The sequence below is a fragment of the Belonocnema kinseyi genome, chromosome 7, assembly GCF_010883055.1.
Source record: "Belonocnema kinseyi isolate 2016_QV_RU_SX_M_011 chromosome 7, B_treatae_v1, whole genome shotgun sequence".
NCBI lineage: Eukaryota > Metazoa > Arthropoda > Insecta > Hymenoptera > Cynipidae > Belonocnema > Belonocnema kinseyi.
This window is the reverse complement of record NC_046663.1, coordinates 77,552,401-77,569,952: the sequence shown is the minus strand read 5'-3', so window position 1 is coordinate 77,569,952 and position 17,552 is coordinate 77,552,401. Positions and strand designations below refer to the sequence as shown.

At 33.9% G+C, this 17,552-nt stretch overlaps 1 protein-coding gene across 1 annotated transcript in view; it reads right to left on the bottom strand.

The window, feature by feature from the left end:
- Positions 1-16,274, bottom strand: part of LOC117176800 (dipeptidase 1) — a 353,294-nt gene extending 337,020 nt beyond the window's left edge. The window contains exon 1 of the mRNA XM_033367109.1: positions 16,148-16,274. Within this exon, the coding sequence (XP_033223000.1) occupies positions 16,148-16,272 (125 nt within the window). The 5' untranslated portion in view covers positions 16,273-16,274. The remainder of the gene's footprint in view (positions 1-16,147) is intronic.
- Between the last annotated feature and the right edge of the window lie 1,278 nt (positions 16,275-17,552).

Genomic DNA, 17,552 nt, shown 5'->3' with positions numbered 1-17,552 from the left:
TTCGGAGCAACGTCTGCGAAACCATGCTGAACTACTTCGAAAAAGGGGCTATGTAAGCGGAAAGCCTACTCTACCACAACTAGAACAAGCCGGCAACAGAGAAAGAGAGGCGACAATAAGACCAACCGCGGACAGGCTACCAATAGAGGAAGAGCGATGCTTTATGACCCGGAGAAACATCAACACCAAGGTTTCTCTCAAGCCTAAAAATGTGGCTGAAATGGATGACGAGCTTCGTGGACATTTTTCCGGAGAATCCGACCACTGGGCTATCAATTATTGTGTGTATAATGCTGCAAAAGCTTTGGCTTTAACGAGTCAAAGCTGCTGACCATCAGGCAGCATATTATTGAGAGAATACGGATACTATCTAACGCTGAGAGAAGTCTAGAGCGGAGGGAGAGGTGGGTCAGAGAAAATCAACAGTTTTTCTCTGACCCATCTCGACTCTTCCAAGACCCTCCAGTTACTGTCGAACACCCACCCAAACCAGAGGAGGTCGAAGTATTTTGGAGAGAAGTCTACGAAGTGCAGCATAAACTGGACGAAGACTCAGAAAATATAAATAGCTTCAAGAAGTTATGTGTTGCCCTCATAGCACCTGCTAAAGAATGCCCACCCATCACTACCGAGGAGGTGAAAAAAGTATTAAGAGGGATAAAGAACAATTCTGCACCGGGACCAGATTGTATCAAAACCTTCTGGTGGAAGAAGTTTTCTTCAACCCATCAGCATTTGGCCCGTCTTTTCACCTCATATTTGAAGTCGGTAAAACCGATTCCGGAGTGGTTAGTGGAAGGGCGCACAATACTCCTGCCGAAAATAGGTAACTTAGCTGACCCGAAGAATTACAGGCCAATAACTTGTCTGAACACTTTTTATAAGATATTCACAGTTATCCTAAATGATAGGATTGTTCTGGCAATTGAACTTGTGTGGCAAGAAATGTATGAACAACGAGGCTCAAAGAAAGGCGTAGCCGGATGTCGGGAGAACCTGCTTATCTATAGAAAACTATCTCATCTGGAAAAAATCGTGTGACAACTAAGAAGGTCACCTTTCAGAGAGGTGTCTTGCAGGGCGACACCATGAGCCCACTCATCTTTTGCCTTACATTATTGCCACGATCTCTAGCACGTTGGCATTCCGATGAGTACTTTTGCGGCAAACCTGCAGATCGAAAGTACAAGGTCACTCATGTATTTAACAGGCACGATCTTAAGATCTATGCTAAAAACAAAGAGCAACTACATCTGGCTCTAGGGATTGTGGAACGATATACTAAGGAAATAGGAATGGAATTTGGATGAGACAACTGCGCCAAAGTTTATTCAAAGCGAGGAAAACTTAATGGCATCCCTGAAGACCCAGTGCTCGTCGATAGACACCTTTGCGCTGAAGAGACTTATACATACCTGGGCGTGCCACAGATCCACCATCAGGATGTGACATCTATAAAGGATATTCTCCGAAGCAGATACAAACGTCTCATCCGACAGATTTGATCTCCCGAACTGTCAGCGAGGTACAAAATATCTACAACGAACATGCTTGTGGTCCCGGTAGTAATCTATTCATTTGGAGTGGTTCCATGGACGCAGAACGAGCTCAGATCCCTTGATATCGGGACAAGAAAGGTTATGCACATGGACAAAAGCATGCATCTTAAGTCTTCCGTTCCGCGACTGTACATCTCACGCCCTCAAGGGGGTCGCGCAATATTGAGTCTTGTATGTCTTCACGACAGGATTATTCTGGGTACAGCATATAGAGTTGCAAATGGAAGAGACCCTCTTCTTAAACTGGCCAGGAATTACGAAGCAGTGGACAAAGGAGCGTTTCTGTACAAAGCAATGGAGGAGGCTGCTGAAACACTCGGACTTGACTTCAGTATTAGGGGTGAGCAAAATGCATGAAATCTTATCTATTTCGAGTACTCACTCCTGAAAGCCCGAATTAAGAAAGCACAAGAGAAAAACTTTCGTGAACAGTTCCTCGATAAGAGGATGCACGGTATGTTTCACAGAAATGTGAAGGATTAGTCAATGTCTTGTGAGCTAACGTTTGCTTTCCTTAAATCGCCCGGATTGAAGTCTGGTACGGAGGGTTTCATTTTTGCATGCCAAGACGGTGTCATTTCCACCTTAACATACCGTCGCCACATTTTGAGCCAAGATATTCCCGATGATAGCTGCAGGGCGTGCCATGCACACCCCGAGCCTACATTCGAAGGCACAATGCGGCACTAAGAGTGTTTTATTACCATCTCTGTCACTGTTACGGCATTAACCTTAATATTGCTCCTCTAAATGCTCCTAGGGAGATTAAGTGAATTGTCGAGAATGGGAAGTGCCGCATATACTGGAACCTTATATTCTCGACAATAGTTTCTGTTGCTCATTGGAGGCCTGACATGGTTCTTCTTGACTTCGAGAAGCGAACCATGTTCGTTATCGAATTTTCGGCACCGGCTGACAAAAACATCATAACCAAGGAGAATGAAAAGAAAGAGAGGTATCAAGATCTTATAAGGGATTTGCAATGATTGTACTCGTAATATTCTGTTAAACTACTCGTCCTTATCATCTCCTCTATTTTGAAGGAGCCAACCTTTCACTTGCTGATGGCCTAAAAAGCATCCCTGCGTGTCAACAGTATGCTAAAACACTTGCGGGAAAAATGCAGAAGGCTGTAGTTCTTGGGCCGCTCCGTGTTCTTAGGATGTACAAGGCTTTGGCTAGATCGTCGTATTGATTCCTTTACCGACTGCAACAACCTATCTCACGGTCGTGAGACGTGGTTGTGGCTGAAATTTTACCGCCATTTCGCTGGGAGCGGGTGCAATTTTCCAGATTAGCATCCGCTCCCGGCGAAATCCTGCGGTTGTCCTTATAACAAAGTTTTAATTATATATATATTGTATAAAAATATACAAGATTGTTTAATCATTAACAAAGATTAGCTTTTATGGCAGTCAGAATGACCCTTTTTGTTACGACAGGTATATTGTCGAAGTTATGAACCGATCATGTTGGAGTCATATATATTCTACTCAAGAGATAAATTTATGTCTTCAAGCCATAGAAAGTTTTTTCAAAGGCATAAATTGAAGTCTGGCTCCGCCTTAAAACTGCGACATGCTCAAGTCGACCTTTTCGACTTCAGCATGTCTTGATTGGGGGAAATTCAAGTCGAGCTGAAGACAAAGCATTTTTATGAGGGCATCTACCAATATTTTGGTAAATTACATTCTCAACATGCCATTCAAAAACAACGTCATACTACCAGGGGGGGGGGGTATTACAGGTTTTGTTACGATTTGCGAGGTGAGGATGAGGCGAATTATCCAGTGATTACTGTGGGAAATTGATCAAAATTAGGTAGAAATGACACGGTGGTGTAAAATCGCACACAGGTGGTATAAAGCAGTTTTGGAATAATGGAATTTTAATTTCGGTTAATGTATGTTGAAATTAAATGGAACCGGAAGAATAAGCTTATGATCAGTGGGCGGAATAGGCGCATCCTAATTTCTGTCAACTGCGGTCTAAACACCCATAACCTTCCAAATTATTTTTTTTTCGCAAGCATGCCAAACATGCGAACAAATTTATGCAAGTAAAACACATTCCACTTGCCTTTCTGATGCGTTCAACTCAACACAATACACGATTTTAATTCTGAAATATAGCATAATGCCGCCAAAACTTTGCACAATCTTGCACTGAATTTACTCGCATCAAACGTTTAACAGGGGAATTACAAAAAATATAGAAGCTTACATCGCTGCTATAAAACGTATTACACTCCGCGTGTGAAATTACACTAATCGTTTGAAGCTTTCATAAAATTTGTGAAATTTTATTTTTATTTGAGTTACACTTTAGTGTAAAATTCCCACAAGAATCACTGATATTTTTATGTCCTTTGATTATTTTGGGAAAATTACACATTCATTGTAAATTTCATTCATTTATGGTAAAATTCCTTTAATAATCACTGTCAACTTACGAGAAACGTGTAATTTTCCCACAGCAATCATAGAAAAAAGTTGCAGAACGAAATACAATTTTCAGCAATATTTTTTAAAGCGTATCTACACGAATTTCAGTTCCGCGGGAATATTTTATTTGAAACTTAATTTATTCATATAAATTAATTATTCAAATGTCACCAAAAAAAATATTCTACCACTGATGTCTAAAATTCGTTATAAATTTTAGTTGAATCTAATATAAACTGATGTTCTAGACCTTACTATCGATTACTATTATGAATAATTCATTTCTAGTGGCAAAAATTTCAACAAGAATTTTCTTTATATTACTTCATATTCATACAAATGAAACCATCTTTGTATATCATTGAAATTGCACTTAATTTTTAATTGTCGAAAAATAATTATTAATTATTAACTAATTACTTCGAGTCAAACAAATGAAGGGTCTACTGATTTAATATGCAGTGCTAACTTCTGATTGCCGGGGGACGGAGGGGTGGTCCATATAACTGTTAAATAACTTTTTATCTCACAAGCACGTCAATTAACTCTAATAAAAATTAGTACAGAATTTTTCTTAAACTGAAAAGTGTATTTTCATCTGAACCAACTGTCCTCTAGGTGAATCGCAGATCAAAAAGAGGAGGGTCAATAAGGCCGGTTTTTGGGCCATCTACAGATCGGCCTCGAATATGTTTAATTTTATTCATCTAACTAGGTCTCATAACCCCTTAAAAGTAAAAATCAGAGGTGGCTTGTATAGACGCAACAGTCTCTTTCTTAAGAAAACCATTATCAACCAAATGAGAAGCACAGCATCTCGCTTTTGCAGGAATCAAAATACCAGTATCGACGTAAACCCTCAATGCAGCAAAAGTTTTGATTCTGATACGATTATTCTTATGATGATAGACAATGCATCTGGATTGAGAAATCATACATCTTCTTATTGGAAGTTTGATTTTCCTACAGTCAGAATCTGAAGTACCATCTTCACTGGAATATTCTGAATTTTTATAAATCTCTTTTGCATCTGTAATCCGGCGCTTTTTAATCGAAAAGCATCGACAACTATCGCAGAACATTTTCAGAACATTTAATGCCCGTTCATCCTGAACTACTGATAGATGACTCTTTGGTTTTAAGAATTTGCCGCAACAAGAACACTGTTTTTTCGGCATAATAAGTGGTATTTAAAACTTAATTCGCAAGTAATTATTTCACCTGAAAAAATAAAGAGAATCTGAGACTGATGTACAGAACTATTATATAATAAGGATTCAAAAAAAGTGTAGCCTCTCATGCCTATGAAGTACCTGTGCAAAAAACTTACAATCGCTATGAAACTAGTCGGTACTGATCAAATAAAACTACAATAAAATAATCTGGAACAGATGTATGTACGCAGTAATATCACATACAGTGGATAAGAACTCTTTAACAGGTCGAAACGTGGAAGAAGAATGAAGGAGAATATAGCTAAAAGCATCGGCAACAAACGCAAATACCATGTGGAGGGGGAAAACAGTTGAACGTAGCGAAGCGGCAGTCGCACATGAACGAAAGCGTTTTGTTTCCTATTCCACTGACTTTGGTTGATTTTAATCTCATTCCTCTTTGCCCAATGGCGTCAAAGTGGCTAAGACTGGCAGTAAATGTTTCTGGAGAAAAATTACTTAAAAATAATAAATTAATAACAATAAATTAATACCTTAAAATAATACGCTCGGTTTTTCATAAATTATTAAAATAAGCCCTATTTTGAAGGCTAGGTACCTCGAGAAAAATTATGGCTGTAACATATGTTGTAACGCATATACGTGCGCAGTTTTTGGCCAAGTATGATCTTGCGTGAGCAATACTAACAATGTGAAACTTAGCATGATTTGAATGAAAGTGCGAAAACCCATGTAAAATACGAACTTAAAAATGACTATATCTTGAAATCAGATCACTCTCAGAAAAAATCCTTTTAAGGGGTTATGAGACCTAGTTAGATGAATAAAATAAAACATGTTTGAGGCCAATCTGTAGATGGCCCAAAAACCGGCCTTATTGACGATCCTCCTTTCCACTGAATTATTGTTCAAAATATTTGTTTATCTGCAAGAAGTTGGTGGCAATCTTGCACTTTCGATTTTAACTAGAAAAATCATATCTTATTATTGTTTATAATAAGGAAAATGTATTAAATCGCAGGTTTTTCTAAAAACACGCTATCTCGAGTAAAAATGCTTCGACTTGAGTTCGTCTCCAAGACATCGATGTCTGGCTGCGTCTCAAAACTGAGTCGAGAGATAAGCCTTCATCTTACTTTTATGGTCACGACAGGTAAGATATAAATACATGTCTTCAAGATATAGAAACTTGTCTCCAAGAGATAAATTGAGGTCTGGATCCGTCTCAAAACTAATACATGCTCAAGTCAAACTTTTCGACTTCAACATGTCTGGATTTGGGCCAATTCAAGTCAAAAACAAGTCTTAAACACTTACATGTGCAAAATCACATGAGAAATAGCTGCATGCTAAGAACATCTTTCGGATGTCCTGGTAACCATTGGGAATCTTTTTTTCCCCAAGAATTATAATTTTGTTTAAAACTGTGATTACTAAATTGAAAAATTAATTATTCTGTTCAAAATTCATTGATTTAAAAAAATGTAATCGACCTGTTCAAAAGTTATCTTTTTTGGTCGAAGATGTAACTATTCTGTTGATGATTTGTCTTTTTTAATATAAAATAAGTTTCTTCAGATAAAAATTCTACGTTCTACTAAAAAGGTCCCCCTTTTATCTGAAAAATGTAATTATTTAATTGTAAACACAGGTATGTTTGGTTGAAGTCTAATCTTTTCTATCAACTTGAATATTTGGGTAGAAATCTTTGCAGGTTTAAAAATAAAGTATTTGGTTTATGTTCTCATTAGTTTCGTTGAAAATTTAATTATTTGTTAAAGATTATATTTTTTGATGTCATCTTTTTGAGTGGAAAATTCAAATGATTTGTGAAATATCCTCCTTTTGGATAAAAACTTAATCTTGTTTCATGGAAAAGTTCTGGTTTGAATATTCATTTAATAATTAAATTTATATCATATAATTAATTCAGTAAATTGAAAATAAAAGTTAAAAATCCATCTAGGACATACATGAAATCTACTTTTTTGTTCGAAGAAATTCATCTTTTTATCCCGAAGGTTCTGCTATTTCCAATTTTTTTTAGAGAACTGATGCTTGGCACAACTGCTGTTAAGAGATAAAGTATAATTCAATAATTAAAAAAAATTCCATACATTCATATCTCTAAATATTGAGAAATGAACTTGAAGGTTGATTTATCACGTTTTATAAGCTTACTTCATACATTTTCTACTATTAGTTTGTTGTTTCGTTTCATGGTTTTAAAACTTGACTTACTTTTGACATAAGTACATAATAGATTAAAATATTATAAAATATTACTTGACCTAGATTCTTAATTGTAACTAGATAAAATCTTCATGAAATTCCTTTAATAACCAGGTTCACTTATCTCATAAACATGACGATTGCTGTTTGTACTCTCTTTTTAACTTTGGCGATTTTCCTGAATTCAATTGGTAAGTCATTTCTTCTTATCAAATAATAAAACAAAGTTATACAATGAATTAAATTAAGTTGAAACTCTTAAAAGACCCGTATAGTATATACTTTTTGAAAAAAATCCTAGTATTTCTTTTGAACTTGATCCAAGTGGTCGGGGAAAACCAGGCCTGATTAACTAAGACCTATATACAAAGACCCATTTAAAAACAAACCATTTTTAAATAATATTATTTTCGAGAAATTAATCGTTATAGATCACTTCATAAAAATGACCTAGATTCATGTTCACGCAAAGAAGTAGTTCTTAGTATAGGGTCAAAATTTTAGTTTTTTCTCTTTAGAAACAAGAAATATTTTTTACTTTTAAATTCAAAACTTGAAATAAACATTTTGTTATCAATATCAAGTAAAGTAAAATCAAATCAAGTATCAAAGTAAGTAAATAAGACGCGATATGAATGTTGCGTTATGGAGCTTCAATAAATTGTAATCAAAATAAGCGGAACCGTACACATTAGGGTGGATCAAAAGAGAACAATTTTATAAATTGAGAATGTCTTAGCACTGAAAAGTTTCCTTTTCACATACAGGGTGTCCAAAAAGTCTTTGGACAGCCAAATAAATCCTTAGGTACAATTTCTTTGGACAAAGTTGAGGTAATTCTTGAAGTAACTTTTAACGAAGAATCCAGTGGTGACCCTAGTTTTAACCTTCATTATGACCTTCATGGTTACTTCAAGGTCACCTTTGTTTTTAAATAGAATGGCCCATTTTTGACATTGGTAATCGAAAGATCGGAAAATTTTACGTTGAAAAGTATAGTCAGGTCATACGTAAGGTGTGACCTTGATGGACGTATTAAGGTAATTCAAACTTCAATATGATCTGAACATTTTTTCGCAAGCTAGCTTGTGAAAATCATTCTTTTACCCTACTTACTGAAACAATGTTCATTAAATAGTGACCATCGAGTGACCTTGGCCATGTCCATAAAGGCTATATCAAGGTCACTCTTTGTTTTTTGATTTAAATGTCTCTGTTTGACATCGGAAAGGTTGGACGTTGATGGACATATCAAGGTCATTCAAAATTCAAGGTCACACCTGACTACACTTTTTAAAGTAAAATTTTCCGTTCTTTCAATTTCCGATGTCAAACAGAGTCATTTCAATTAAAAACAAACTAATCGTGACCTTTATATGACCTTGATAGTCATGGTCAAGCTAACTTGATGGTCAGTATTTAATGTACATTGTTTAAATAAGTAAGTAGGGTAAGAGGATGACTTTCACATGTCAGCTTGTGAAAAAATATTCAGACCATATTGTAGTTTGAATGATCTTGATACGTCCACCAAGGACACACCTTACCTATGATCTGACTACACTGTTCAACGTAAAATTTTCCGCTCTTTCGAATGCCAATGTCAAAAATAGGTCATTCAATTTAAAAAAACAAAGGTGACCTTAAATTAACCATGAAGGTCATAATCAATGTTAAAACTAAGGTCACCAGTGGATTCTTCGTTGAAAGTTACTTCCAGAATTACCTCACCCTTCTCCAAAAAAAATTCTACCTAAGGATTTATTTGGCTATCCCGGGACTTTTTGGACACCCTGTATATCTCAGATAAAATTTTCTAGTAAATTAATTAACGGCGACTTAATTCTGATTAGATCTAAAATAAACATTGCTCTAATTCTAAGAATATAAGAATATAAGAGAAAATGAAGACTTTGTTATCTGTTAAATGATAACTTTGATTAATTTTTTCTTATGTTCGTTATTTTTAAATTCCCTTTATTATAATTATACACATATCCACTTCAATTGAATAGGTTACTATCAACTTACTTGCCAGCTATGCATAGTAAGCGTGTTATTCCAGAAAAACTAGAATTTTATACATTTATTAACATTATTCTCTCGAAATTTACTTGTAAGGGACATAACTTTAAAACTTTTATAGACAGAGCATTCGATTTTGTTCTATAAATTTCATACACATCCTTTCTTATACAGGAACTTGAAACTTGGGAGGGACCGGAAACAAGCAATTAAAAAAAAACATTTTCCACTTTTTTCACCAATTTGCAAAAATATTAAAGTGTTTTAATTTTTGTAAGATATTCAACTCCTAGAGCATGTTTGGATGCTAAACAAAATGCGTCGAAGCAATAAAATTCTGCTTTTAACATATTTTCATGAAAATATGTTTATTAACCCTTTGAAAACAATAAAAAATGAAGTTTTCTGAAGAGGAGCCGCAAAGAAATTAAAAATAATGCTGGATGTATTTTGTTCTGTCAGACGTTATAATTGAGGAGTAAGTCAATAAACATGATAAATCCATTTCAGATGATTTCTCAGTAATTATACAAATTCTGTATATCAAAGAGAACATAGATAACAAAAAACTTAAAATAGTATGATATAGAGGAAACCACCTAACTCTTTATTCAATATTATCGAATTATCCAACCTATAAGTTTGGATTTATACAGTTTTCATAGCATTATAAACACTTAAGTACCAAATAACTCATTGTTTCCAAAGAATGGATTTATCATGTTTTGTTCGCATTCGCCTTAATTGAAGTCCCAGATGTAATAAGGTTACATAGCGTTTTCTCTGGTAAACACAAAATCCTCTAGAAGCTTTTAAGGCAAGTTTCAAATTTTACTTTTTAAAGGATTGATCTAGATGTTAAATTTTATTGTTCGTCTTTTTTAGTTAGAAAAAAGTTGCAGCTTTTCTAGTTTTTACATGAAACTAAATAAACGATCATTTTTGGAAAAATCAGTTTCCATTTTTTTACTTCAAGTTGTGCTCAGCTCGCCAGTTTTAGAAATTTCCCCATAAAATTCGCAGATATTGCTCTGACGGGCAATCATATCCTTTTAATGTTGGTTCCTTTGACTGAAGCAGTGTCCAGAACTTGAAAATCTTTATTTAGAACAATTATATATTTTTCTGTTGCTGGTTGTAAGTTGGACTGACTGGAAAGTTTAAGATCAAAATATTGAATATTTTCGAGACAGTTATCACAAAAGACAGTTTACAAGACATTTACCAATTTGATGAAATCTTTCATTCATTTTCACATTCTCATCATAAAAGGTATTATATTTGTGTAAAATTCAAGCCCCCCAGTTTTTGGTAAATGTCCACGTTTTATGACCCCCTGAATCCTAAAAACAGTTTTTAACTAATGTGTATGTATGTATGTATGTATGTATTTATGTATGAATGTATGACTGCCTGTGCGTGAGAACGAAAACTTGTGAAAAAATTATTATATTAGATTAGCCTTTGTTATACTCTTTTAGTGTGCTAAACTAAAGGGCAGCTTCGTTAACCAGCCATTTTGGATAATTATTCAAAAAGTGCGCGCACTCTGAATATTTTTGAGACCCCTTTTTTTTATTCAAAATCTTTCTGCACGGATATTCATAGTATTTAACAAGATAAACAATTTATCTCAATGACTATTTTTCTACATAACCAGAAATTACCAGAGTTAGAGTACTTACAAAATTTCAAAATACACGAAAATGAACATTTTAAGCTAACTAACGCACGATATAAAAAAAGTCTACACTGTAAAAAAATTCGATTTTATTTGACATAGTAATACGTTGAAATCTAATCAACCCATGTAATATGTAGTGAAGTTACAAGAGCCTGCGTGAATGAACGAGATTCTTGCGTAAAAAAAGGAACATCTTGTAAACAAATGGAGGTAGCATAACCGAAAACTCCTTTGTTTTCCGGCCGAGGTCTGGCCGTCAGTGACAATAACGTACTGCATGTAATTTCACTCTCTATCAATCACTTCTAAATTTCCTCAATTTAAATCACACAGAAAAATTGTAAATACGCTGTTATTTGTAAATTCACAGTCTCATGCAAATTTAATGCTGTATGTATCTTTACAACTTATTAAATAGGTCAAATAGTTTTCATTGTAATAAGATGCAAGCTTCCGCATTGACTGTCAAATTACCGCGGTCGCGATTTTATCACAATTTTCCTTTCAGTTTAATTATACCACAATGTTAATTAGTATTGAGGTCTCATCAATTTATTACTTTATTCACAGTTAAGTTCTAAATGTCCCATAGATTAAATTACGGTCGAATGTGATTTTCAACATAACATTTTTTATAGTGTAGAGAAGGAAAATGTTGAGTTTGCATACCCTACAAGATTATCATAACAATTGGTTGAGTTTTGGTAGAAAATTCAATTGACAAAGTCAGGGTCACTGAGGTTATGGACGTAATTTGGAAGTTAAAAAATAGGTTACTGTGTAGACCGCGTATGTATCCTTTAAATCATAGAAAAAGTAAATGCTCAAATTCAGTTTTTGAAAAAACAGCATAAGTTGCAATAAAATGTTTAATAACAAAAGTTTTTTTAAAGAATGTGCATTTTTATAAACGAAACAATGAAACTACGTGTGTTTTGAGGCCAATGGTTGTTATGAATTGTTATAATATACATTTATGGAAATGATATACAATTTAAGGGACAAACTCGAGTGCGAAACACGAGACACGTGATGAGAAAGTGTTCGTTAAAGCTGAAGGAGCTTTAAAAGAAGAGAATTCACAATCACCAAATTATTGTTGTCGATTCTTTGACCTTTAGTTTTAAAAAGTCTGTGCACAAGTGTGCGGAATATACGAAGACCGAGCGCGTAGTGCGAGATAAATATATTATTGAGCGCGAAACGCAAGAACAGACACTATAACTTCTTAACTGATAATCATCCTTTAGAATTTGTTTTGTAAAAAAAAATATATGCACACGTTTTTTGCAAAAATCTAAAAATATTTTAAAATGTAAACAGATAATTTAGTTTTTAACTCTTTTTTGGATATTGCATATCTAAGTTGGAAATGGAAAATATACCTTCAACAAATTTATATAGAAAAGGAAAGAGAGACGAGAGTACATAAGCGTAAAATGTATAAAAAACTTGTCCAAAACGGATAAAAATTTGTATAATTTTTTTATTTAAATAAGGAATCAACACGGTCTGATCAACTCCCAATAAAGAGATTGTAAGAAAATTTCTGCTTAGTTTATTTTACACTGATAAATTTCGTAGAGTTATTTTAACGGAAGTATGAATAAAAAATATAATTTATTCGATTTTTCAGATGTAAAGTCATCTTATTATATTTGATTATGCATAAGGAAAATAGTTATAAACTAATATCGCTACTGCTTTTAAAGTATCCAAAATTTTGATATAAATAAAAAAAGGAACTTTATCATAGCTTCATCCGAATTTCTTAACTGCTCGAAATTCCTTTAATAAACGAAACATTAGAAGACATGAAAATCCAATTTGCGCATGACGTCCGAAAAAATTAATAACATTGTTTTAAACAAACATTTGCAAGTCCCGATCACTCTCTTACTCGAACGATGCCCTAAGGTGTAATTCCTCAAAACTTCATTCAGAGATTTCCGGAACGAACAAACAGAGCAGTTTTTTTCGAGTAATCTGATGACTAAAAGAGCTACACATTTTTTTCTAAGTAGAAAAAGATGCAAAATAAAATGTAACGTTTAGATAAATCCTTTACAGATTAAAATCTAAACATTGATTTGAAAGCCTTTAGTGGACTTCGTGTTTTACCGTCAGAGAAAATTGGGTATGCCCTTATTGAATCCGGTCCCTTAACTTGACTAGATCATAATATTTAAGATGTTCTCGCGTTTTGGGTAGTGAGCTTTGCACGGTGTACCTCGATTGACTTTAACACAAAAGAGCTTGCATATGCCAGTTTTTTTCTGAATATATTTCTAGGATGCCCCACGATCATTTTGAGCCTAAAAATTAAAAAATCGCTTAAAAATTATTTATGAGATATTTGTTTTTGTGATTGTAAAATACTGATATTTTCCAATTAAATTCATGTATTTCTATTGTTTTTTTTCAGATGTGAGTTCACAACAAGGATTTCCGCGTCGTGTTATTGCGCCTCGACCTTCGAATATTCACGAGATACAAAATCTCCATGTTCCTCCTGGCGATCTGAGAATAGTTCATGGTTTTTATTTTGGAGTACAAGAAGGTGATACTATTCATTATTTGAGATACAATAACGAAATTTCTATAGTAAACGTAAATGAATTGACGGTGACGGAAGTTAGCCATGTACAATGGAATAATATTTATATGAGGTATGTTCTTGATTGTATTCGAAGAAATGTCTCGTTTGCACACCCCGAAATGATTTCGGAATAGAAAATAGGCAACTACACATTTGATGCGAAAAAATAATGTCCTTGTAGGTTGTGCAACAATAATAAAATTGGTTTAAAATCTAGCTTGTGTAAAACTTCTTCTTCCCCTCTGCATTTCCCATCCCTGTTAGCCCTCCTTTCCCTAACCCCTGATCACATAACATTTTCCTTTAAACTCCTATCCCTAGACAGAACATTATTCTTGTACTTTACATCCCAAAGAAGTCGTTCAAAAAATACGTCACACTGCTAGGGGTAAGGGTTAACATGTTTTGTGACGATTTGTGACGTAAAGATAGAGAGGTTGAAGCAGAATGCAACATCATGCATGGGAAATATAATTGTGACCAACAATTTTTTTTAATGCTTGAAAAAATTGAAATTAGTAATTTTAATTTACAAGTAAATCATTTAATGACAGACTTGACACTCTTTGCCATTCCCCACTTGCTCCCTTTTTTCAAAAATATTTCATTTTCACCGTGTTTTAGAAAAATTTTCCCTTTTTACCTTATTTTCTCGCTTTTTTTGTTAATATGCGAACTGAATTAAATAAACATAATAATAAAAAATATCTATTCGTGGTTGACAGTCACTTTTTTCCATGATTATATTTTTATATTATATTTTTTATTCAGAATTAATCTTATTTGGTTAAAACATCTACTATTGTTTGCTGACTAAACCATTTTTAAAAAATATTTTTTTAAATTAATTTTTTCAACTAAAAATTTAACTAGTTTATTTTTAGATAAAGATTCAGCTACTACATTTTTTAAAGAGAATTCATCTTTTTTGTGGAAAGTTTAAATACTTAGTTGAAAGTTAAAGTAATTTGTTAAGCGTTACATTTATTAAGTGGAGATTGAACTATTTTGTTAGAAATGCGTTCCTTTTTAGTTCCGTTTCAGTTAGCAGTTAAAAATTTATCATGTTGGTTACAAATTGTGATACTTCGTTAAACATTCGTTTTCTTTTGGTTCAAAATGAATGTATTGAACTGAAAATTTAATGATTCATTTTTTGTTAAAAAACTGATACGTTGTAGTTTAAAAATGAAACTTTTTAATTGAACATTAACTTTATTTTAATTTATATTTTGGGGTTGAAATTTTTCAAACTGAAAAATCTTTTTCAGTTGAAAATTCAATGTTTTGATGGAAATTCTTCCTTTTCGTTGAATTAAACTGTGTTTTTTGGTCTGAAAAAATAATTATTTTGTTAAACTACCATTTTTTTTAGTCGGAAGTTTAATTATTTTGTTGAACATTCGTCTTTTTGAATCGAATATTCTTCCTTTTAGATTAAAAATTCAAAGTTATACTGAAAAGTTGTTCTTTTTGCCTTGCAAATTAAATTATTTAATTGAAAATGGAACAATTTAACAGTTTAAAAAAATCGTTTTCCTTACTTAAATATTCAACTACTTCGTTGAAAATGCAATTGTTTGTTGTTGAAGTTTAATCTTCTTTGTGTGAAAAATTGATCATTTGGTTGAAAATTCATGTTTATAGGCTGATAATTCAACGACTTAGTTTAAGATTGAAATATTTTGCTGAACTTTTTCATTTTTGAAAATTAAACTCTTTGGTTGTAAATGCAACTGTTTGGTTTAAAATTAACTTTTATATTTTTTGAAAATTCCACTAGTTGGTTGAAATGTCGTGTTTTTTGGTAAAAAATGTATTGTTCTGGGTCATAAATTCAGCTTTTAGGATATAAAAGTAACTGTTTTTGAAAAATTGGACTTTTAGGTTAAAAACTCAACTCTTTCGTTGAAAATTCATCCCTTTTGGTATATTATTAAATTTGTTTTGGATGAAAAGTAAACTATTTTGTTGAAAATGAAATATAATTTGACTTAAAATCTTAAGCGTCTCATATTGAATTCATTAAGGTACGAATACATTAATTTTATTTAAAATAATTTATTTCCCTAGCTTCGGAAAAAATCATCGTTTTACTCTCTTTTTAGAGCTAGAATTTTGGGCTGTGGATGCTGTTAAAATATATGTTTGATGTTTTATTTTAGGTACTCGTATTTATCAAATGAAATCAAGGCAAAAAATTGTACATAAGGGGGGGGGGGGTGTTCGTATTTGTGACATCCGCCTAAAAAGTGAATAATTAATAATATTCTCATCATCATTTCAAATTTTCTGGAATGATCTGTGACGAAGAAGGGGAGAGGTGGAAAAAGTGTTAAAAATAGCTTAATTTACCTAGAGCGTTACGCTAAGATAAAGTTACATAGGCAATACATATTATTAAAAAGCATAACAAATGTATGACTTACCCATCGATGAGAGGCACATCTCTTAGAATCCTTCGAGCTGCTGCAAGACGATCACCTGCATGAGCCGCTAGCAGGATCCTCGTCAGGAGCTGGCCAAGCACCATCATGCCCACCACCATCCTCATCCTCCTCCTCGCTGGGCCTGAAGCTCCTCACTAATGTCTTCATGCCATCGCCAGCTAATTGCCTCAATCACCTTGGCTCTTCTCCCTTTTAAGCCGTTTTTGGCCCAGGGGCTATATCTATGATCTCTAATCTTAAAAATCACTTCTCCTACATCCCCAATCTTTCTATCCTATTTCAATAAATGTTCTCAATATATAATATATATCTCTGTTCCTCTGATACTGATTCTTTCTCTGATACTCTCTTCTACCTTTACCTTTAGTCTTCACTAATAAATTATTTATCCTTTTCCTAAGCCCTATCAATTTGCCCTACCCTCAATTTACTCGACAGTTTCTCCCACACCTATAACCACCACAGACCTTTTTCAGTGTAATAGTTGTCTTTTAGACTCACTATCAAGCGATATCGAGAGCCTTCAATTTAGCGGCTCTCTTGGGTTTACACCTCACTTCCACTTCCTTCGTCCAGGCCTTTGATCGTCCACGCTTCCTAACCACTTAACCCTAGCCACGCGACGATCACCACCTACCATTTACCAATTTTCTTTGCACGCGTAGCACTCCACTCGATCGATGTTCGATCTCTCGAGAGTATCGTTAAACGAAACGTTCTGGCTCATCACTACTAACCACGACTGATCCCAAGGTGCTTGTTAGCGCTCGAGATTAATTAGTGCGGCTAGTAACCAGAGTCCTCTTCTGAAAAAAGTCCCTAGTTACGCCCTTGATATATCTGACCCCAGTGCTCTCATCCTGATCGGATCGTCGGTTCCCTAGGGACACCTTCATATCTTGAGGACCTTTTCTTCGATATTTCTTCTTTTCTTCTTTCTTCTTTTTTTCGTGCACACTCAGCCAGCGCTTTCCAGCACAATATGCCATCGCGCCTTAGTTTTCATCTTGCAAAAAGCGCTCGTCACATCCTTTGTCTCTTTGAAGAATAATAGCAGTTTCTGGTAGATAGGTTTTTCTTTTAGGAAGAGTTTATGATCCAGGCGAGTGCTTTGTTCCTGGTTATTGCGGAGTTGAAGAGTCCTGCAAGCGAAAAGTCAGTTAAAGATACTTTGATTCCTGGGAACCACCAGCCCACATTAAGCTTAAGGCGCTTCTTAGGGCTTGATTTTTAGTACATGTATTACAAATTACAATTTTTTAATTACAATTATGAATTTTTAACCACATAATCTAATAAACTAAATACAATCCCTCAAGAGGGGGTTTTAGATTTTTTTTAATTAATTGAAAATATGATACATTTTATGCACCTAGGAAGGAGC